Source organism: Giraffa tippelskirchi, chromosome 12, assembly GCF_054371585.1.
Source record: "Giraffa tippelskirchi isolate mGirTip1 chromosome 12, T2T-mGirTip1v1.2.pri, whole genome shotgun sequence".
In the NCBI taxonomy this organism is placed as follows: domain Eukaryota; kingdom Metazoa; phylum Chordata; class Mammalia; order Artiodactyla; family Giraffidae; genus Giraffa; species Giraffa tippelskirchi.
Window position 1 is genome coordinate 74,385,743 of NC_137286.1, and position 24,432 is coordinate 74,410,174.

Genomic DNA, 24,432 nt, shown 5'->3' on the forward strand with positions numbered 1-24,432 from the left:
TTTGCCTTCTGGGCCCCCAATTTGCATGGTTCTCTGAGTTCCCGCAGCTTCCCCTTGTCCCTGCCTGTGAAGGATTTCCCAGTGCATGGACACTTTTCCTCCTTCACAACTCTCTCCCTCCCTTGGGGCACAAGCTCCTGTCCTGAAGTTCTCTCTCTTGTGCCCATTTTAATGTCTTTATCTTTTCTCCTACCCCATTCCAGGGAGTTTAGCTTGCTTCTTTGGAAGCCTGGGGTCTTCAGCTGTCATTTAAAAGGTTGCTTTGTAGGAGTTGTTCCATATCTTGATACGTTTTTGATGTATTTGTGGGGAGATGGCCATCTCCCTGTCTTACTCCTCTGCCATCTTCTTTTACACTCAACTTCCCTTATTTTAAAAAATTCTTTTTTTCTATTTAGTTTGGGTGATTGTTACTACTCTTCCAGTTCACTGAGCCATTCCTCTATACCATATAATCTACTGTTGATTTTTCTGCAGTGTATTTTTTATTTCAGGTATTGTGTCTTCAACTGTTTAAATTCTTCTTCATATTTTTCACTTGTATATCCATTCTTATTCCTCGTCCTTTGAACATCTTTATGACCATCACCTTGAAATCTTTATCAGTGACCTTATTTTAAGTAATGTCAGGCCCTCTCTATGCACCGATTGTCAAACGTGGCAAAATGTGGATCCTAGAGGATCGAGTTCTTGTGCCTGACTCAAGCCTGCCTCTTGAGCCCTGCATTTCTCCTAGTGTTGGACCCTGTGGATGATGTGTGACCCTGTCCACATCTTTCTTGGAACTAGTCCTACATTGCCACCCACCTGCTGTCTGCCAGGCCCTCACTGGCACTGAACAACAGACAGTCTTGAGCATGTTTGAGTCCCAGAGAGAAGGACCTATCCCAGCATATGGAATCTATTCCTCAGGCTCAACACCTGCTCCTCTTGGCTGTACTTTCTTCTTCCCATTGTATGTCAGTCAGTAAGTTCAGTTGCTCAGTTGTTTCTGACTCTTTGTGACCTCATGGACTGAAGCACACCAGGCCTCCCTGTCCATTACCAACTCCCAGAGTTTACTCAAACTCATGTCCGTTGAGTTGCTGACGCCATCCAACGATCTCATCCTCTGTCATCCCCTTCTTCTCCCACCTTCAATCTTCCCAGCAGGGTCTTTTCAAATGAGTCAGCTCTTCCATCAGGTGGCCATGGAGTTTCAGCTTCAGCATCAGTCCTTCCAATGAATATTCAGGACTGATCTCCTTTAGGATGGACTGGTTGGATCTCCTTGCAGTCCAAGGGACTCTCAAGAGTCTCCTCCAACACCACAGTTCAAAAGCATCAGTTCTTCGGTGCTCAGCTTTTTTATAGTCCAACTCTCACATCCACACATGACTATTGGAAAAACCATAGGTTTGACTAGGCAGACTTTTGTTGGCAAAATAATGTCTCTGCTTTTTGATACATTTTCTAGGTTGGTCATAACTTTTCTTCCAAGGAGCAAGCGTCTTTTAATTTCATGGCTGCAATCACCATCTGCAGTGATTTTGGAGCCCCAAAAAATAGTCTCTCACTATTTCCACTGTTTCCCCATCTATTTTCTATGAACTGATGTGACCAGATGCCATGATCTTGGTTTTCTGCATGATGAGTTTTAAGCTAACTTTTTCACTCTCCTCTTTCACTTTCATCAAGATGCTCTTTAGTTCTTCTTCACTTTCTGCCATAAGGGTGGTGTCATCTGCATATCTGAGGTTATTGATATTTTTCCCAGCAATCTTGATTCCAGCTTGGGCTTCCTCCAGCCCAGCGTTTCTCATGATGTACTCCGCATGTAAGTTAAATAAGCAGGGTGACAATATACAGCCTTGACGTACTCCTTTCCCGATTTAGAACCAGTCTGGTGTTCCATGTCCAGTTCTAACTGTTGCATCTTGACCTACATACCAATTTCTCAGGAGGCAGGTCAGGTGGTCTGGTACTGTATATAAACTATTCACCAAATTCAAGATTTTCCTTCTCTAGTGAAAACAATTTTAACCATAGATGTGTTCTCTTGCCTATTTCTATAAAATTATTTCTGATGTCTCTAGCCCTATCTTATCCTTTATGAAAACATATTATGCTATCTTCAGTTCAGTTCAGTCAATCAGTTGTGTCCGACTCTGCAACCCCATGGTCTGCAGCACACCAGGCTCCCCCATCTATCACCAACTCCCGGAGCTTGTTCAAACTCACGTCCATTGAATCGGTGATGCCATCCAACCATCTCATCCTATGTGAGAGAGTCAATTCCCAGACAGGTTGATAGGAATTCTGGGGTCCCTGAGGAGGAGATAGGGGTCTTGAGTTCTCAAGGAGGAGAAGAGGACAAACGTTTCTTTTTCTTTAAGCCCAGAGCCAATAATTACACAACAAAACAACTCAGCTTAAACTCTGTACTAAGGATTATATAACAACAATGTATCCTGCTTGAGGACATGTTTCTCCTTCTTGAGAACCTTCTGACTAATCCTGTTATTTTAAAATATATATTGTGGGAGTGGGTCTAGTAAGATCTTTACAAACTTGAGACATTTTTTTGACTTTCTGTAATAACCAATTAAAAAAGTATATAGCCCCCTTGCTAACACTAGCAAGGGGGGCACCCTCCACCCCCCTTCTGATGTAGATGTCAGAAGCTTTCTCTGTCCCTTTTTCACTTCAATAAAATTCTGCTACACAAAAGCTCTTGAGTGACCGAGCCTGGTCCCTGGTCCCAAAGCTAAATCTTCTGCAGAGATCACAAATCTGACATAGTTCCCCATAAGCTAGCATCTGTCGTCCCCTTCTCCTCCTGCCTTCAATCTTTCCCAGCGACAGAGTCTTTTTCTAAGGAGTCATAAGGGTCTTTTTTTCGCATCACATGCCCAAAGTTTGCTGTTATTGAAGATAACTTTCTATAGCATTTCACATCAAGAATTTTTTGATATTTTGAAAAAACACATAGACTTCCACAGATTAAACTACCTGTGTGGTTATCCAGGTGACAAAGCTAGGATAATAGTAAGATTTGTGCTCCCTAACACAAAACCTGGTTTCTTGCAATGTTTTTCATCTTAAGTAAGTAAGTGTTAGTTGCTCAGTCATGCCCGACTCTTTGCAACCCCATGGACTGCAGCCCACCAGGCTCCTCTGTCCATGAGATTTTCCAGGCAAGGATACTAGATTGGGTTGCCATTTTCTTCTCCAAGGGATATTCCCAACCCAGGGATCCAACCCAGGTCTCCTGCACTGCAGGCAGATTCTTTATCCTTTCCGTTGCTTTGGAAAGATAAAACGTGAGATAGAAAAGAGTGATAAACATTTTTACACACTTTTTACCTTTGAAAAATAGCATAATCTATCTGAAATGGGACTACAGACAGGGCCTACTAAAGGTCCTCTACATCATGCACTGACACCCTAGCTTGTTTGTTTTCCTGTATGTTCTAGAAAAGGGTCAGTGCTGGTAAGTCTGATGGCCGCTCCAGCCTGGTCACAGTGGAAGCACCTCTCTTACCACCTGTCAGTCGTGTTTTCCTTCTTTGCTCCATCCATGTTTACTCCTTGCAGGCAGTGGGGTTAGCCATGATGAGTAGAGTCACAAACAAAGGCCTTTGAGGGATGAATCTATATAAAAATAGTAGAGAATCATATAATGCCAGGGAGGGGGGTAGGGGTTGTCATCATGGCCTAAATCTGGATGGTCCAGTGAACAACAAACTATTTAATGTGACAGAAACAGTGTCTTCAATCTTAGTTCTGTGAAGCTAGAAGTGAAAAGAAAGAAACAGAGAGAAGAAAAGAAAGAGAGAAGGAGGTAGGAAAAATTGCAGGGAGGGAGGAGGGAATCCTCTGGCCAAAACAACTGACAAAATTTACTACTTTGCTTTGTAGGAGTGTGTCTTAGGAATTCTCTTGGACCCTATTACCTCTTAGTTTTCTTCATTTATTAGGCCACAGTTATTTCTGTAGTATCTTAATAAGTGGAGTGGGTATAGGGTGGGGAAAAGTGGTTATCAGTGCTAACTGACCTTCAGGTCTGGTCTGCTCTGGAGAAGTGGCCAAAGTTTGGAGACAACTTCAGGTGCTTCCCTGTATCTCGAGGACTTTCTTCAGAAACTAATGTCCACGGCTCAGAGGTGAAAAACATTTTTAAAATTAACATTTTAAAAAGCAGAACTGAAGGTAAAATATTAAAACTAAAAATTGATAATTATTAGAAGTCTAGCGAAAGTCAAAGTCAATGAAATACATTTAAGAAATGAAGTTGATAATAAAGAAAAGGAACATGAGGAGGATAATATATTAGATACTGAAACAAACTGATAAAAGGAGCTATACCTAGAGCTTGGGGAGATTCGAGATCATGCTGGTCTTATTTACAGCAGAGCGCCCAGAACACAGTACTCCAAACATATTTACTGAATAATTTTTGAACTATAAATAGAATCACTTTTTGGAAGGAAAAAAAATGTAAGAACTTGAGCTAAGAGTATAAATATGGAAAGTCAAAGAAAAGTAAGGTTTGAAACAAGAGGGAGAGAGAAAAGGAAGGAGAAGTAGGAGTGAGGTGGGGAGAGGAAGAGGCCACGAGAGGGAAGGGATGGATCTGCCACAGAACTGGGAGCAAACAGCACAAACAGACGTCACACGTCATGGCAATGACAAACTGTGAAACAAACATAAGGGGCTGATTAACACGACAGAACATAACCATAAAAAAACCAAACCAAAACCAAAACAAAGAGTAAGAAGGGAAAAAGGGGAAGAAAGTCCTAGAGTTGTGAAGATGACAAAGATAATGAATGAAAAATACTTACCACCATGCTCTTAGAAAAACCTCAGCAAACTAGTAATTATTTTATCATTACACACTCCATCTGCACATCCAGGCCTGCAGCTGCCCTTAGTAACAGGAAGTCATGGTGGAGCTTAGCTTTTACTTTTAGTCAAGTACTTCTTGCTGTCACCTTCAGTGCCCCAGCAGCCACCAGGGCAGATAGGTTGGCCTCACTTGCTTTCCAACCTAAACTTTTCCTTGATGCCTTCAGGTCAAATCATGTATGTCACATACTACCGCACAGAACTATCCTTAGGGACTGTTACTATGACAATCACTAGGCAACACTAGTGCCATCCACTTTAGAGACACTTCTATGCTTATCACTGTACTAGGGACTACTGAACTCATCTACCAACAAGAAAGTGGAGAGAATCAGTCCTTGAAGCTACTCTCAGACCTCGGTTTACGTTCTTCTGCCTCTTCCTTTACTGGCTAACTTATTAGTTGTCAAAGTCATCATGGCCCTTCCTCTGGTTTTCAATCCAGGATATGCATTAGAATTACTTGGAGATATTTTTTAAAAAAGCAACCAACACCCAGGCCACTCCACTTCTTATTATGAAGCATAGCGATGGTAAAAAAATAAGAAACAAAAAACCCCTACACTAACAGCCATGTTTTTCTCACCTGTACTCTTTCACTTATTAAGATACTGTAGAAACAAACAATTGACTGTGGACTAACAAATAAACAAAACTTAGAATTAACAGGTCCTGAGAAAATGCCTAAGGCCTTCTCTTTCAAAGCAAAGTACTAAATTTTGTCAATTATTTTGAACAGAGAATTCTATTTTCCCCTTCTTTCCTTCCTTCCTCCCTCCCTCATTCCCTTCCTTCATCCCTCTTTCTCCTTATTTTTTAACCACTCACATCTGACTTCATAAGACTGAGACTATGGGGCTATTATTTTTGTCCTATTAAGAATCTATAGCTCAGACATATTGGTTCTCTGTAATGAAGATTCTGGTTGCTTCTGACAATACCTCTCACTTTCATTTTGGCAAGTACCCTGACTTTCACATATATCCTCTGTCTCAGATTGAATATGCTTTCAGGAAAACAGATTGCCCCACTTGAATCAGGCCTAAACTCATCCATGGACCCCTGCTGAAGTTTCTGGTTCAAAGGCTGAAAAGTCACACAATACAGGTAAATGCAGCCCAAGGGGAAGGCTTCTTTTCTCTTCTGAGTGCACTTCCAGAAGGGACCCCAACCCCATGCCTGCACTGAACAGCTCAGGAAGCCGTAGCCATCCTGGGATCATACGGAGCTGAAGAATGAAGCTTATGTCACAGAAAGCAGAAATGAGATGAAAAGAACAAAGCTCAGGATCTTTCATGACAACTCTGAGTCACTGAATTAAGTCAATGGAAACTTAATGTGCTTCTGGTAAGTGAAATAAGCCAGCACTTGAGTGTTTAACCAGTTTGAGCTGGGTTTTCTGTTATCTGCAACCAGATACATCTTAAAAGATCCACTGCACATTTTATAAGGAAGGGAATGCCTGTTTTTTGATTGAATTACATTAATAGAGTGCTAAAACAACATATCCAGGTTTTGAATATTTTTTTTGCTGTCATATTTAGCAGTGTTACCATACTAAGAACTGCTATTTGGCTTCAGGTTGTTTTGTCAAGAAATGTGGCAAACTGTGTCAGTCAGTTTATTCTGTAATTACAGTGGGGCTTCAGTATGCTGTAATTGCCATTCTACAGAAGGCAATTAGTATGGGGTTAATGCCAGATGAACAAGAAAAATAACATTCAGCAAATAAAACATATAGCAAAACAATGTATTTAATAGTGCATTGGTTTTATTGATGGCAGAAGAAAAAATTCTTCCACTTGTAAAAGTTATTTGCTTTATTTAACTTTGTATTTTTTTCCCCATTCTTTATGTGGGTTGAATTTTTCCCCCTAAAATCTGCCTTTTAGTTCTCCAAATAGTAATATCCACCATGTCTGCATCTTACTCCAAAGGGAAAGCAGGAGGTCTATCAACAGGTTCTGACCAGGATGGTTCAGTCAACAGCTCCTTTCTTCATACTCTATTTAAGAAGAGAAGAAGAGAGTGAAATTGGCGCCTCAAGTTGACTTCTTCATACATACACTGCTGAAACTTACCTGTAACTGTGAAGTGTTTGTATAGATATCAATAGATCACAAGCAGAGCAAACTGGACACTGCTAATTTATAAACATAATTTCTATAAATCAGTATGTAAGCAAAAAGCAAAGTCTTTCAAAAATAATTTTTCCTTCTAGAAACTTTTAAAGTACATCTCTGTCACTGTTAGTCCCTCTATTGCTAGCACGTTGCTTCAGGAATCTGGATTAACTGAGAAGAGTTTAACAGAGGGTGACCTAAAAAAGATGCAGTCTGCCACTGAATCGCATCTACCCCCATCCTACCCACCTCCATTTCCCCTATGAACCCCTCTGAGCTGGTTCAGTCTCACAGGTAATTTACCTAAGCCTGTTGCCTCCCCTGCCTGTTCCCCACCTTTATCAGATACCACTCCAGCAGAAACGCTCTGGGTCGTGACAACAGAAAAGGCTGAGAGGCGGTGAGAGAAGCCCTATTTGCTCCAGTCTTGTTTCAGTTTCATGGATAAAAGAAACTGGTTGGGCAGGGATGGGAAGCATTCCCATGGCTGCATTCAAACAGGTCATAAATCCTCTGAAGTAAATAGTCTCCTGATTAGAAAATAGAGATTTGGGTACTATTATCCTCACATGATGCCTATCCTGCTGGCTTCATGGGGTTCTATAACATCTGTCTTAATAGTGATCACTTCCCTGACCTTTATTTGAAAAATTTTGCAAAAGGATGCTGGTCTTTATTGTCCAAAAAAAAACCCCAAACAAACAGAAAGCCATCTAAAAATGTATCTTTTACTAGCTAAAAATGGTGTTAAAACCTGGACCTTAGAAAATAAACAAGGTCATGATATTTATATAGTAATGTATGCTTAGCTATTGGTTTCAAAGGGGCTTCCCTGGTGGCTCAGCACTAAAGAATCCTCCTGCAATGCAGGCAACGTGGGTTCAATCCCTGGGTCAGGAAGATCCCCTGGAGAGGGAAGTGGCAACCCATACCAGAATCTCATGGACAGAGGTGCCTCGAGGGCTACAGTCTACAGGGTCACAAAAGAGTCGGACGACTAAACAACAACTATGCTTAGTGATCAGTTTCGAGGTTTTGGTTAATATGTAAAACTATGAAGACAATTATTCTTTCATCAAAGAAACTAGAAGTGAAATTAAAATTGAGTCACCATTTACTAAACCACTCTACATACTCAGCCTTAACCTCCATGGCAGTAGGGAACCTCCTCTGATATGTCAAAGTCTACACAGGTCTGCCATTTCTCTTTTCACAGCAGAACTCGAAGCTCTAACTACTCTTCAGCTAGACCAATGCAATAGCTTCATAGATTCTTTCCCTTCTGGTGCTTAATCCATCCTATATCCAACAGCAGTATTTCTAAGCTTAATTTTGATCATATCATTCTTATTCAGAAGTTCATGATAGCAATGAACACATCAAGGTCAAACTCTTAATAAGTCTAAAGTGATACTCTTCTGCCACCACCAGTAACACTGTTTTGGTTCACACACTCTCATGTAGCCACTGCCTCTTCCCTTCTTCAAAACTTCCTCAGCTTTTAGATTATCTTCAGAAGACTCTACCCCACCGTGAAAGTGAAGCTTTAAAATTCATCTGTAAAACTAAATCAGTTCAGTTCAGTTGCTCAGTTGTGTCTAACTCTTTGCGATCCTATGGATTGCAGCACGCCAGGCTTCCCTGTCCATCACCAACTCCCGGAGTTTACTCAAACTCATGTCCATAGAGTCGGTGATGCCATCCAACCATCTCATCCTCTGTCATCTCCTTCTCCTCCCGCCTTCAATCTTTCCCAGCATCAGGGCCTTTTCAAATGAGTCAGTTCTCCTCATCAGGTGGCCAAAGTATTGCAAAAGAAAACTAAATCGACTCTACTTAAAACAAAAAAAAATTCTCTAAACCCTGCCCCTACTAACTGGTATCTAATTTCTAGGACACCAATCATGTCAGAAACCTTTTCAAATGCACATAGTTTGGTCCCTTTCACTGGTTAAAGAACTATTGGAAACCTTATCCATAACTGCTCTTACTTCTAAGTTGTCTGTAATAATGACAAGTCCAGATAATAGAGGTTTGGGTCCTTTCCTCCCTCAGGGCTTGGATCTAACTTGCCACCACTTTTTCTCAGACCTAGGCCTATTTCCCATATTGCTCTCTTGAGACCTCCTCCTCTCACTGAGTCCTAACTCCCAGGTATCTCCTACTTTTACTAATCACTGATATTGTCCTTAGTACCAGGCTCAAGCAGAATCCAACTCGTTTTCCACCTCTGGGGGAGTATATGAATGTGTAGGGGTGGGGGTTGGTGTAGGAGACTTGTAAACAAAACTCCTTAGGACAATCGAAGAATATGTAAATTACACATAAACAACTTTATCAAAATATACTGACTTAAAAAACACTTACTGAGCAGTTACTATGTCATTCATCATCTGGCAAAGTACTCAAAACATAAAAAGACAACAACTATGAACTTCAAAAAAAAAAAGTGATAAAAAGTTCATGTTTATATTTGCTGGAAGTCAAGTCAAATGGTTGGATACAACATAATCTTGTTTTTAAATAATTAAGTTAAATGGAAACTAGGAATGTGGAAATAATAAAGTATCTTTTCATTGAATAAGAAAATAATATATTCAGTTGTGTGACAAAAGCAAAAAGTATAATCCTTGTTGCTGAACTTCCCATTCAAAGAGAGTATATTTAATTCTACTTCATAATCCTCTATAACATATGTCTGAACTAAGTGCAACATGAAAACTTACATTACCACATGTAAAATAGATAGCCAACAGGAATTTGCTGTATGGCTCAGGAAACTCAAACAGGGGCTCTGTATCAACCTAGAGGAGTGGGACGGCGAGGGAGATGGGAGGGAGGTTCAAAAGGGAGGGGGCATATGTATACCTATGGCTGATGCATGTTGAGGTTTGACAGAAAACAACAAAATTCTGTAAAGCAATTATCCTTCAATAAAGAAAAATGTATCTTAAAAAATGAATAAATAAAGTTTTTCAACTAAGATCACATGTGTCCTGCTTAATTAATTAATTTTTAGGATACATTTTGCAGTGAGGTTTTTTTAGTGATACCATTATGGGACTGTTCTCTGCCAAAATTAATTTTCTTACTGTGAGGATTTTCTATGTCAACAGTACAATCCAAAACAAGCATCTGGGAAAGATGGGAGTTTTAACTCAGGGTACATAGAGAACCACTAAGATTGTTATGTTTTAGCTGACTAGGAACAGTCTGCATTGTACATTCTGATACAAATAAGCTATGATTACCCGAGGGCTACCCTTCATAATTTACTTTTAAGCAGTGTACTCTTTTTCAAAGGAAATTTTTGATGGAGCCCTAATGTAGAAAACATTAGGAAAAGGTAATGGAAAAGGTCAGTTTTCATTCCAATCCCAAAGAAAGGAAATGCCAAAGAATGCTCAAACTACCACACAATTGCACGCATCTCACACGCTAGTAAAGTAATGCTCAAAATTCTCCAAGCCAGGCTTCAACAGTATGTGAACTGTAAACTTCCAGATGTTCAAGCTGGATTTAGAAAAGGCAGAGGAACCAGAGATCAAATTGCCAACATCCGTTGGATCATCAAAAAAGCAAGAGAATTCCAGAAAAACATCTACTTCTGTTTTATTGACTATGTCAAAGCCTTTGACTGTGTGGATCACAACAAACTCTGGAAAATTCTTAAAGAGATGAGGATACCAGACCACCTTACCTGACCTGCCTCTTGAGAAACCTGTATGCAGGACAGAAAGCAACAGTTAGATCTGGACATGAAACAACAGACTGGTTCCAAATGGGAAAAGGAGTATGTCAAGGTTGTATATTGTCAGCCTGCTTATTTAACTTATATGCAGAGTACATCATGAGAAACGCTGGGCTGGAGGAAGCAAAAGCTGGAATCAAGATTGCCGGGAGAAATATCAATAACCTCAGATATGCAGATGACACCACCCTTATGGCAGAAAGTGAAGAAGAACTAAAGAACCTCTTGATGAAAGTGAAAGAGGAGAGTGAAAAAGTTGGCTTAAAACTCAACATTTAGAAAACTAAGATCATGGCACCTGGTCCCATCACTTCATAGAAAATAGATGGGGAAACAGTGGAAACAGTGACAGACTTTATTTTTTGGGGCTCCAAAATCACTGCAGATGATAAATGCAGCCATGAAATTGAAAGACGCTTGCTCCTTGGAAGAAAAGTTATGACCAACTTAGCATATTAAAAAGCAGAGACATTATTTTGCCAACAAAGGTTCATCAAGTCAAAGCTATGGTTTTTCCAGTGGTCACGTATGGATGTGAGGGTTGGACTATAAAGAAAGGTGAGAGCTGAAGAACTGATGCTTTTGAACTGTGGTGCTGGAGAAGACTCTTGAGAGTCCCTTGGACTGCTAGGAGGTCCAACAAATCCATCCTAAAGGAAATCAGTCCTGAATATTCACTGGAAGTACTGATGCTGAAGCTGAAACTCCAATAATCTGGCCACCTGATGAGAAGAGCTGACTCATTTGAAAAGACCCTGATGCTGGGAAAGACTGAAGGTGGGAGGAAAAGGGGACGACAGAGGATGAGATGGTTGGATGGCATCACTGACTCAATGGACATGAGTTTGAGTAAACTCCGGGAGATGGTGATGGACAGGGAAGCCTGGCATGCTTGGGGTTGCAAGGAGTCGGACAGGACTGAGCGAATCAACTGAACTGAACTGAATGTAGAAAACATGAAAGACACTAAAGAAGGGCCCAGAGGACTTAAGAGTTCTACCGTCCGGCTACACCCTTCCTCACTCTCACATCTCCTCTCTACTCGGCCCTGCTTTCAACAGCCCCAGGCATCCTTGAAGTGTCCTGGAGTCCTGCATCTCCTGTCCTACAGCAATTGGGGGGTTGAGAACCTTTGGCTGCATTTTAAAACCTGTTTTAAACAGTTCAGAAGACACTGGAAAGCTAACAGGGAAGTCTCAGTTTTCATTTACCTTAAATAAGATTTAATTATAAGCACATTGAGCTTATTTTAAAAGTGGATGCTTGACTGCGCACAATGTAAAGTTGCTGAAGTCCTTACATATACTTTGATTCTGCTTTGGTCAGTTCTTGCATGCTACAGAAAAATGCCCAATGGACAGGGAGGCCTGGCATGCTGCAATTCATGGGGTTGCAAAGAGTCAGACACGACTGAGCGACTGAAATGAACTGACTGATTCATTCTTTATTTATAGCACACCTCAATTCAGGCTAGCTGCATTTCCAGTGCTAAACAGTCTTGGCTGCTGTGAGAAGCTGAGAGAGTCACTGAGTAGGGGACACACACAATGGGGATAACAGCTTTGTCAGAATAAACAGCTGAAGTAAGGAACTGGGACAATTTCTTAAAAATTCTCAGTAGTCTTCTACTAAGAAGAGACTAAGAAAAAAGATATAAAGTCTAAGAGTGTTTATGTGATATAGAGCAAAAGCTGTAATGTGAAAACTCTAAGTATTAAAAGAAATAATCAAAAGTCCTGGCATAAGGAAAAAATAGAAATGTTATCAAAGATGGCAGAAGTATTCCTTTCTAAGAACCTACTAAGAAATAAGGTCTCTGTTCATCAAAATGAAATGCCTTAGATTGGTCCTATAATTTGCTGACTTCTTTGTTATATCTTCCTTCTTACTGAAGATGATTTTCAGATAGTAACCTTCTTTCTGAAACTCGAGGATGAAAGTATCTGGATCGATAGCATAAGGCTCCTAAATTGCATCTCAACAAGCAGTAAGGTTGTCTTCACTGAATTCCTGAAGATATATATGAAACACTTCCTCTTTCTTAAAAAGGATGGAAATTAATTAAACAACAAGAAATAAACTCAGTTATCTAGGTTGATAATTATCTGGTCCTTTGTTTTCTTTTATCTTTTTCCTACTTTCAAACCTATAGTCATTTCACTGATTGTCATCACCTTCAATAGAAAAGAGTAGGTATAGGGAAAAAAAGGGGATTAAGGACAGCATTTGTGGGGAAAGGTCCGGAGAAAAGTAGTTTGTAACTATGGTATTATCTTAAATACTTTATAACTGAAAATGGTTTTAAAATATCAGTTTTCATCTATTACAGGCAAACCTCAGAGATATTGAGGGTTCGGTTCCAGACCACCACAATAAAGTGAATATTGTAACAAAGCAAGTCACACTAAGTTTTTGGTGTCCCAGTGCATATAAAAGTTTTATTCACACTAAACTGCTGTCTACTGAGTGTGCAATAACAATATGTCTAAGAACCCATGTACATACCTTAATTAAAAATACTTTATTGCTAAAAAATGTTAACCATCACCTTTAGTGAGTCATAATCATTTTGCAATACTAACATCAAAGAAGACTAACCACAGATCACCATAACAAATACAATAATGATGAAGTTTGAAATATTGTAAGGATTACCAAAATCCTTACAAAAAGACAGAAAGAAAGGGAGCAAATGCTGTTAGAAAAAATGGCACTGACAGACTTCCCTGACACTGTGTTGCCAGAAACTTACAATTTGTAAAAAATGCAAGTATCTGTGAAGTGTAATCAGGAGAAGCACAATAAAATGAAGTATGCCTGTATGTTATCATGAAATATTAATAACTGTGCTTATATATTTAACAGGAATAGCATCTTCCTGTACGTGGAAAGCTTCTCACAATGCCAAGTGTACCTTGTCGCATTAGTTCCGAGCCCGGGGAGGCTGGTAGAACTGCTGAGTTGGTCGAGTGGATCGTCTTGGCTGGCCGTCACCTCCTCTACGGAACTCAAGAGTTTGGTCATAGGTGCCTTCTTCCTCCTGTTTGCAAAGAGTAGTGATTTAACATGTTCAAAACAGTTCCATGTTTCCTACAGTAAATACACTTTACAGTCTCCATTTTGCTATACCCTATTAAGCTGCCCTGGGATTTACATTTGTCAACTTTTATAATAGAGGGCAGTAGGGGAAAGAGGAAAAAGAAGGCACGGACACTGTAAAAACTTTTGGTTGTTGTTAATAGAAGAATGAAATTGATAGTGGTAACATCAGAATCAAATTTAATCTAGAAAAGGAAACTATTTCCACATAACATTATGGTTATCTCCTCAAATGACTTGACATAATGTGGTAAAAACATAGAAAAACAACATTATAATACAATTTTAATTGAATATTTGGGCTTCTGGGCATTTATCATGGAAGGGGGTTTTGGCAAGATATGGAAAAGGGATTGAGGAGCCAGAGAACATTCACCAGCTGTTAGTCCTCATCTGATGAAATGTCCAACATCTAGAGACAGGAAAAGATAATGGATTGGAACGAAGAGAGAAATATAATTTACATATAAAGAAAGCTTCATGCGAGGCATAGCAATCACCACAATAAGACACAAACTGTTTTCTTCTCGTCTTCTTTCTTACTAAGGGTATAGAACTAGCAGCTCAAGGAATGGCATGAATAAATTAGGATAAGCAAAATAAATAGCAGAAAGAGTATAGTTAATTACAATATTTGAAAAGGATTTAGCAGCAACAGAAATGTAGCAAAAGTCACACTGGTTTCTTACTGAGTGCTGCCACCCTGTTATTTTAGTGTTTTAAATTAATGCAGCTATGAAGTATGTTCCTTTTGGAGAGAGACAAAAATATTGGCTCTCTGAATTATCTAAGCACAATAATTTGAATGATTTAGGAAATTTATGCTATTATTTCCTCCTCCTCCTTACTTGATCACTGAATTGTCCACCCCCAAGGATAACTTTCCTTTGACCCTAACACCAAATGGAGTTACATGAAAGACTGAGTTCTATACTTTAATTTTTACAGATCAAACTATTGCAGTTTTACTTGATGCAAGTAGAAAGATGCTAAGATAATTTGACGAAATCCTATTATTTAGAAATGATATTTAATATTTGGCATGAACAAATCCCTCATTAATAGGCATTCTCCACACTATTCTTAAGAACCATTTTTCCATTTTATATATAGGACACTGAAGTCCCGGAAAGCTTTCTGACTTTGCCCTAATATTTCAAAGGTAAATCTGAGTTTTGATTCAGACACTGCTACTTTAAGTCTTAGTCTGCATTAAAAGAAATAAACCAAGAGCCAAAAATTAATGATCACCCTTAAGTCGCTATCATCATCTTAATAAGAGAATAAAGAAATCTGACAATATATCTGGCATAACTAACTCAATAACAACATTTTACAGACAAACTTCCAGATTAGTTTTCCATCCTCTATGCCCCTTTCATTAATAATCGGCCTCAAAATGGTTAGAAGCATTAGATAAACGTTTATAATTTAGTAAAGCAATTAAAATACAGTAAGGAAAATTAAAGTGTTCAGGAGAGAATTATTTTTTATTAATATGGTCACTGCTCTGAATGATTATTTTCAAATATTATAGCTAAATTTGAAAAGAAACTATTTATTTTTATGACATGTGAAGCTCTGTATATTAACTGAGAAGGATGAAAATACATTTGCTGCTGTAGAAGGTAAAGTAATTGTTTCAGGAATTAGAATGGAATATTATTATTCTCCACATCCAGAACTGCAGAATTGGTTAGGTCTAAAAATTTATACAGTTTATCAGTAAAATACAGTGTTAAAGGTAGGACACTACATTTGCTGAGTGAGCTAGATTTATATGATAAATATGGCACTGCTATTTGAAAAACTGTCTCTATAGTTTAAAAGATTCTCAGACTATACTAGCCAGAGCCAATTAAATGATTTTGTAGAGATGACCAACCATGGGATTTATTTCATATTATTTGATGTCTTCACAATTATTTTATACAAAAAGGAAGCAAAAAATAAAATAGATTCTGATAGCTTGGTTCTCAGTTTTCATCAAAGCCACAATCTTGCTTTTTTAACTTTTAAATATTACTCCCACAGAGCAGTTGGGGAAAACCTGGTTACCCACAAAAATCACTTCATATAGTCTAGAGCTAGTAATTTTTAGCCCTTAATGAGCAATTCTTTCCATGTAACAGATCAATACATCAGTTTCTTTGGATGAAATTTATAACTTTATCTTCTTTTATTTTAGTTTCACTAGTCTGTAACAGCTTTAAAACTAAAAAAAAAAACCTTAATTTCATAGTTCATGAATATTTGAAAAAAAATCTGACACTATTTTGAGCTGGTACATTCCTGGAAAGCTATCTGGTCTGTCCCCCTAGACTTGACAGACATGAAAATCTCTAAACCCAGAGAGGTGATTCTGCCAAGTTACAGAGCTCACTAGCGGAAGAGTCCATACCAGGACCGTTTTATTTCTGACTCAGACAAGGCTCTTTAAAAGACTGGTGACAATTTTCACAAAAATAGAACTGAGCCAGGTCATCTTCACTGAAGCTTTTGAGATTTAGAGCCATTTTATTGGGACTCACAATTTTGCTCACCTGAGCCATGCAATCAGATTTACCTGGTTCTAAAATACTTAATATTCAAAATGTACCCTCTTCTTATGCCAATATTTAAATTGCTAAACATTACTTCTTTTAATGAAAATATACATGATGCAACAGTCATTGTGACACCAACATGAATGAGCTGATATTCTGAAAGGAAAAACAGAGTCAGAGCACCAATGCAAAAAGGAGATACACAACTTCACCTACAAAACATGCTCGACGAGTCACAACTACATCCTTCCTGTGTATCACTTTTAGTCTTTTACTAGCACAAACTACATCTCAAATAAGAATATAGACAAATACATTATTTCCTCATTTATAAGTGAGCTGGGTTAGAAAAGTTCATTATAAATCAGTTACTTGGAACCTGGAACATACTTCAGTAGGAGATGTGAAACACAAGTAAATACAGGCCAGGTTTTCTGTTCAACAATTAAGGTCATGTGCACCTAAGCATACAAACCAGTATTCTAAAGAAGGTGGCGGATCCTAAACTCTCAGTTCTTTACTGGGAGTGGTTTCCCTACTCCACCATGGGGGAGTGGGGGTGGGAAGCCAATGTCTAGAAACATTTTTAGTTGCTATATCTGAGGGGTGCTACTGGCAGTTAGAGGGTCTAGAGACATTTTTGGTTGTTACAAGCTGAAGGAGTAGGGTTGGGGGAGTTGTTATAAGGTCTAATAGGTAGAGGCTATTCTAAATATCCTGTAATGCATAGGACAGCCCATGCAACAATCAACCAGTCCTAACATCAACAGTTGAGACACCCTGGGCTAGGCAAAGGAGGGGGAAACCTCCTACTCCTAAGTGCCAGGGTAGCCTGGAAAATAACTATGAAATTCAGGAAGTTTGGGTTTGCTACCCTTTCCCTTTTTCTTTTTGATATTTCTTCTGCCTCTGTCTCTAATGCCTAAAAGCTGCCTTTATGGAACTTCTGTGATGAGAGCTCTATTTGCTGACAATACTTTGTCTTCTTTTGCTTCAGTAACATGTTCATATTAACTTACTGAATTGCCTTATCTTAGATTAGCATTTCTTCAGCATTTTCACACAGCCATGACTTTATTAGGAGAAAATGATTCTTGATTAATGGTGGGGGTAGGGAACAGGGATAGCACATCTCTTCACAAAAAAAACTTACTAATAGTCACCTCTAATAGCTATTTTGTGTGTAATTTAATAAAAATTTTTCTAGTCTGTTCATTTTAACAATTTGCACAGCACTCACAAAAACACAAATCAGCTTATGAAATATATACCAGGTAGCCTCAAAAATAATCCCTGGACTCTGAGCATTTTGAACACTGAAATATATTTTTTCTTTAATAAGAAATTTATTTAAAAAATATAGAGATATTTGGTTTTTTCTTTCGAACTGAAATATTAATAAGTACACGTCTCCTTGAGTGATTCACATGTGAACTATTTTATGAATTTTTAGACTACCTTTACCTGTCTAGTTAGCTTGTGTAGTTAGCTTTTAGAAATAGAAACTAATTTTAATAAAAAACCTAAGCAAACAGTAATTTTAAAGACAAACCTGCTTTCCCAAAACATCATGTAATAAAGGCAAAATTAAGAGAGACAGTAAAAAGATCACTGGTTGCCAAGGGTTGTGGGGATGGAGGGATGAATACACAAGAGCACCGATTTGCAGGGCAGTGAAACTGCTCTTTATGATAATGTGATGGTAGATGCAAGTCACTATACATTTGTGCAAACCCATACAATGTACACCCTAAATGAATCCTAATGTAAACTAAGGACTCTGGAAACTATTGAGTTAGTGTAGCTCTATCAGTTGTACCAAATGTACTCCTCTAGTGGGGGATGTTGATAACTGGGAAAGGCTATGCATGTGTGGAGATGAAGAGTACATGGCAAATCCCGTACCTTCTCACAGTTTTGTTGGGAGTCTAAAACTCCTCTAAAAAATAAAGTCTTTAAAAAGAAAAAAAAAAGGCTTTAAAGTAGGCTGCCTCAGTGGGATACTTTGTGCCTCATATATAGCTGATGTGGTAGATCCTTAATATGTGATGAAATATTTGTCGACCTGCCTTATTAAAATGGCTCATCTCAATCCATTCAGACTCTTCTTGTGGTTATCAGTAACTAGAATATGAAAATTAAATTTCTTTCATCCTTGGGATGCCACAAGGATTAATTAATGTATGAAAATCACTTTTGAGATTACTGAGCTTTCTGAATTGGCTCAAGATTGTGTTTAATTTTGATTATACCTTGGGTATTCATAACATTTCCTCTTGGCTTCCACTGGAAAATTTTGACCTTTGATTTTACTTTTTAGTCCTACTATTTAAATAAAGTACTTCTGCCCCATTCAAAAACAAAAACAAAAAATCACGTAATGGATTCCACAAGTAGAACTTAAACTATTTTAAGTAATCTATTTTAGATCAATTATACTAATATTCTATTAGAGTAACTTAAAATTGAATAGTGATTGAAGATTATGGATAACGGTTGTGCCTACAGCAGCTATATATCATCATCAACAATGACCCTTAGTTTACCAATTATTCTTGTTTAAAAAATATATTCCAATTCAATATTTACAACTCCAGCACAAAATAAACTGGGTCTGTAGTAGTCTGGAACCACAGACTACAACACAGATAGTTTATGTAAAGGACAGTTAGTCCAAATAACTAAGAAGCTATTGTTTGCTCAAATAATTAGCATGATAACCTGAGTTAGAATGTGGGTCTTCTGATTTATAGTCCTGTCTGCCCTTCACACTATGCTGGCAATGAGGGCAAGAGACACAAACAGCCAGTGTCAGGACTGGAAGAGGATTTGGGGGTGACCTAGCTGAGCGGTTTCACTGTTACAAACAGCCCTTTCTCACCGTCGTCACTTCTGGGGGCAAACAGGGCGCTCTACTTTCAAGTGAAATTTCACATGGATCCAAAACACTGACGGGACAGGTTACAGTGGGTCTTTTAAAACGTGTGTGCGAGCACTATCACCCTGGCCTTCTCTTCTTTAGTCCTTCCAAGTTCTGCAAAACTAAAGCACAAAAACCAAAAATCCAACTTCACCGTCTGCTGTATGCTAGGAACCAACTAAGTTGAATGCCTTGATTAATATAAGAAAATGAGCTAGTGAAAGAAAAGGAAGGGGAACATTGGGCTCCAACTCAGTTCAGAGTCCTTTGGATGTTATCACAGAGAAAATCTAAACTTCTATGAATTAAATTTCTCATTTGAAAATACAAACTCACCCTCTATACCTAAATGGAAAAAAACAATCTTAGTCTTCATTATATAAAAGCAAAATAAGCAAATTTTATAATCAACTAATTTATTTGTTTTTGAAACTTTGAGTGAAATAAGAAAACATTTTAGAATAAAGTATAATGCAGAATCATAAATCTCTCTTTCCCTCAGAGCAGTTCTAAGATCTCCTCTTTAATATACCATGTCCAGTAATAATTTATTTTAACCAAACATTTCTTGGCAGGAAAAAAAAAAAAACACACTCATTCAAACAAAACCAAAAGCTGATTCCAAGTCTAGTTACTAACCAACTGGTCTTAGATACATGACTGACATAATATAATGTTTTCATTCCTATATCATGTAGAATTTCAGGATAACTCTAAGACATTTCACTGTGTTCTGACATTGTCTTTTTGGAAAAGAGTATATTCTCTAAAGACAAATAAGAATTATATAAGAATTATTGATGATTCTATTAGATATTAGGAAATCATCTGATTATTTAGCCCAAGGGTTTTATTCTATATTCTGCCAACTAAAGTACTACCTAAATAAGACAATTAAATTTCAACATAGAAGAAAACTGGATGTTTAAATGATAGTAGAAAGATCCTCTGGATCAACCCACTCCAGCATTTTTGCCTGAGAATTCTATGGACAGAGGAGCCTGGCAGGCTACAGTCCATGGGGTCGCAAAGAGTTGGACATGATTGTGCATCACATGCATGCAAAGCAAATATAATACTAATCACCATTGTTTTTCTTCTAACATCATTAAGATCTTCTACCTTTTAATACAAAGTAGACAAGCTATTTTTGGCTGCTTACACACTCAAGAAAATGCAACTCAATATCAAAAGGCTGCATCCATATTTCAACTAGGAGAATATAGTATCAAAAAGAGAGGAGGAAACACGTTACCCTTAGCAAACTTCAAGTCTGATACAGAACTATAGATACTCTTACATTCAAAAGTACATCCAATTTCATTTAAAACTTGGAACAGAAAAAGGGGAATGAATGATTGTTCTACTATATGCCTGGCATTTTATCTCATTTAATCCTTGCAACAATGCTTTGAAATACTTAATCCCATCTGAAGCTCCAATACTTTGGCACCTCATTGGAAAAGACCCTGATGCTGGGAAAGATGAAGGCGGGAGGAGAAGGGGATGACAGAGGATGAGGTGGTTGGATGGCATCGACAATTCAATGGACATGAGTTTGAGCAAACTCCAGGAGATGGTGAAGGACGTGGAAGCCTGGCATGCTGCAGTCCATGGAGTCACAAACAGTCAGACACGACTTAGCAACTGAACAACAACAATCTCTCTACAGATGAAAAAACTAAGGCTTAGAAGTAACTTTCCCAAAGTCACGTAAGTGGCCGAGCTTCAGTAAGATCCCTGGGCTGTCTGCTCCAAAGCTCTTGCCATGGCATCACATAGTGTTTGTTTTACACTGCTTCGTATAGTTTTGCTTATTTTTTTCTAATAGCTACCTTAAGATTAATTTAAAATAAATAGATGGCTTCTGCCCTGAGGCTAGTATAAACATCACTTAATGGCCAGCATTTTTGTTAAAATGCTACAGTGAAATCCAAAGACTGAATATATGATTTGTATAAATGTATACCTCTCTCCAACTCATTTCCTCTTTTAAAGCTAAAGGTTAAATAGACTCCAAAATCTTGTCCAGAAGTCAGGGTAGGAAGCATATTTCTGCTTCAAAAGATGCCAATCTACCCAGATTTCCTTAAGAGATACTTTAACATGGCATTGGTATTTAAGACTTCAGTCTATTAGGTCAGATCTGAGTTTAGACTCTACCACCTATGTTACTTTATTTCTCTATATCTCAGTTTTCTCTCATAGACAACAGTAATCAACTCTCAGGTTTACAAGGAGAATTACATGATATAATACCTATAAAGAGTTTAGCAAGTAAACCATCTATGTTATCTATTATTTGGAATTAAGTAATTTTTTGACAATTATATATACATGCCCACTTCAATTAAACAATCAAGACACAGATTTTGTTAAAAATCGGAAAGTTTTCTATAAGAGTATTTCTAAAATTGCTTTGGTCAGATAAGGAAAGTGAAGCCATTGTAGAAAATGAAAGAGTCAATGCAAGGAGACTCCTGTCATCTGCCTGCCTTTCATTTCTTCAGAAATTTACAAAATATCTATACACAAAAACTAGTGTTTTCACAGTATAAATCATTCCATTGTTAACTGTTTTTTCTTTTAGGAACAGGTCTTTTTCTCTCTTAATTACAGATATAAAGGGCAAATAGAACACGGAGAAGGAGGAAATTAGCAAAGACACATTGCTAAAAGTGATCAATAAAAAGTTAAAGACACTATTCACATAAAATATGTGCTTTAGAAAAAGCTAGAAATAAATGAACATGATTAACCTCTTTGAACATCTTGCCTTAAATATCAATACCATATCCTTAAAATTTTATCAAATGCCATAAAAAGAAACCAGTTAGAACACTATTTAAAAAGTAGAAGTAATGATGATTAATAATAAAAAATGCCTATCTATTCATGGTGATATGTTTTCAAGACAATGCCTATAAATTATTCTTGCAAAGCAAGTGCTTTTCCAAATATGCTAATTGAGCAAATATGTTTTAGAATATTTTATAGTTAAAACTTATGAGCACTAATCACAAATGGTTAATCATTTCAGCCCCTCAGAATTTATCATTTTTACATCTTAAACTGGTAGCTAATATAACATACTTTAAGAATGGATTAACTGATTCTTTTTCTAAAAGTAATTAAATGAAAGTGTCAGTCACTCAGTCATGTCCAACACTTTGCGACCCCATGGACTATAGCCTCCTGGCTCCTCTGTCCATGGAGCTCTCCAGGCAAAAATACTGGAATGGATTGCCATGCTCTTCTGCAGGGGACCATCCCAACCCAGGGATCGAACCTGGGTCTCCTGGATTGCAGGCATATTCTTTATCATCTGAACCACCAGAGAAGCCCGTAATTACCACATCATAATGCCAGACTCCTTTTTCTTCCACAGCAGTCAGCCCAATACATTTTATGTAACTGACTACTGAAGACAAATAGTTATCGGATGCTTCAATGACCTGTAATACAGACTAAAGAAACAGAAATAGGAAAAAAAAAAAAAATCTCCATGTCAAATTGATAAAATACAGGCCAGATCTTTGCCATTAAAAAATACTGAGTGTTGGAGTAGGAAAAGAAGATGACTTGACATGCTTTATGTAAGAAAAAAGTTGCAATAACAGCATAGAAATAAAATCATTTGCCAATATTTTCACCTTCTTAGTGAAAGTTAAGGAACATAATATTGACAGGAAAAGAATAAAAAATTTGAAACTTACAGCAGTTATCTGTAAGATTGCAAAGTAACAAACATCATTTTTACATTTAAATCCCATATATACCCAGCATCCCGTATTAACAACATTTACGTAACGAACTAAAATTACTTTTCTTCGGTGAGCATAAAGATAACATATGCTTAAGAGTCCTTGCCAGTTATCAGGATAGTTAATAAAAGCCATAGCTTTAGCAATGTGAGGTGCCCCAGGAGTCAATGATCTCATCTTTGAGGTACAAAATTCATCCCCTCACATCATACGCAGATGGTGTGATGGTCCTGTCTCCTTCAAACAGCTGGTGAAGGATGCTCAGGTGTTTTCAGGCAGCCTCTGTTTCCTTTTCTACAAAGTATAAACCACCTGGGCTTTCTAGTTAAGTCTATTTCCTTTGCTGCATGAAAGATTTTAAATTATTTTAAAACAAGTACTATACTGGAATGGGTGAATTTAATTCAGATGACCATTATATCTACTACTGTGGGCAGGAATCCCTTAGAAGAAATGGAGTAGCCATCATGGTCAACAAAAGAGTCCAAAATGCAGTACTTGGATGCAATCTCAAAAATGACAGAATGATCTCTGTTCGTTTCCAAGGCAAACCATTCAATATCACAGTAATCCAAGTCTATGCCCCGACCAGTAACGCTGAAGAAGCTGAAATTGAACGCTTCTATGAAGACCTACAAGACCTTCTAGAACTAACACCCAAAAAAGATGTCCTTTTAATTATAGGGGACTGGAATGCAAAAGTAGGAAGTCAGGAAACACCTGGTGTAACAGGCAAATTTGGCCTTGGAGTACAGAATGAAGCAGGGCAAAGGCTAATAGAGTTTTGCCAAGAGAACGCACTGGTAATAGCAAACACCCTCTTCCAACAACAGAACAGAAGACTCTATACATGGACATCACCAGATGGTCAACACCGAAATCAGATTGACTGTATTCTTTGCAGCCAAAGATGGAGAAGCTCTATACAGTCAGCAAAAACAAGACCGGGAGCAGACTGTGGCTCAGATCATGAACTCCTTATTGCCAAATTCAGACTTAAATTGAAGAAAGTAGGGAAAACCACTAGACCATTCAGGTATGACCTAAATCAAATCCCTTATGATTATACAGTGGAAGTGAGAAATAGATTCAAGGGATTAGATCTGATAGACAGAGTGCCTGATGAACTATGGACAGAGGTTCGTGACATTGTACAGGAGACAGGGATCAAGACCATCCCCATGGAAAAGAAATGCAAAAAAGCAAAATGGCTGTCTGAGGAGGCCTTAACATAGCTGGGAAAAGAAGAAAAGAGAAAAGCAAAGGAGAAAAGGAAAGATATTCCCATCTGAAAGCAGAGTTTCCAAGAATAGCAAGGAGAGATAAGAAAGCCTTCCTC

General features: G+C 38.0%; 1 protein-coding gene and 3 long non-coding RNA genes across 8 annotated transcripts in view; 2 read left to right on the plus strand and 2 right to left on the minus strand.

The window, feature by feature from the left end:
- Positions 1-5,100, minus strand: part of LOC145529729 (uncharacterized) — a 61,854-nt gene extending 56,754 nt beyond the window's left edge. Inside the window, exons 1-3 of the long non-coding RNA XR_014071317.1 lie at positions 4,827-5,100; positions 4,038-4,138; positions 3,524-3,633 (exon numbers count right to left, since the gene is read on the minus strand). This is a non-coding gene — a long non-coding RNA (uncharacterized LOC145529729). The remainder of the gene's footprint in view (positions 1-3,523; positions 3,634-4,037; positions 4,139-4,826) is intronic.
- Positions 5,101-5,137: 37 nt separating this feature from the next.
- On the plus strand, positions 5,138-13,878 carry LOC145529730 (uncharacterized). Its single transcript, XR_014071318.1, has 4 exons — positions 5,138-5,423; positions 5,887-5,997; positions 6,083-6,237; positions 13,630-13,878. It is a non-coding gene; the product is annotated as an uncharacterized LOC145529730 (long non-coding RNA).
- The window catches only part of TDRD3 (tudor domain containing 3), a 197,371-nt gene continuing 179,582 nt past the window's right edge, over positions 6,644-24,432 (minus strand). For all 5 annotated transcript variants that reach the window (XM_081550321.1, XM_081550322.1, XM_081550320.1 and 2 more), the window contains 2 exons: positions 13,679-13,804; positions 6,644-6,895 (listed from right to left, as the gene is read on the minus strand). In XM_081550321.1, the coding sequence (XP_081406447.1) occupies positions 13,688-13,804 (117 nt within the window). In that variant the 3' untranslated portion in view covers positions 6,644-6,895; positions 13,679-13,687. The remainder of the gene's footprint in view (positions 6,896-13,678; positions 13,805-24,432) is intronic.
- Positions 19,228-24,179, plus strand: LOC145529732 (uncharacterized). The gene is made up of 2 exons (XR_014071319.1): positions 19,228-20,352; positions 22,546-24,179. It is a non-coding gene; the product is annotated as an uncharacterized LOC145529732 (long non-coding RNA).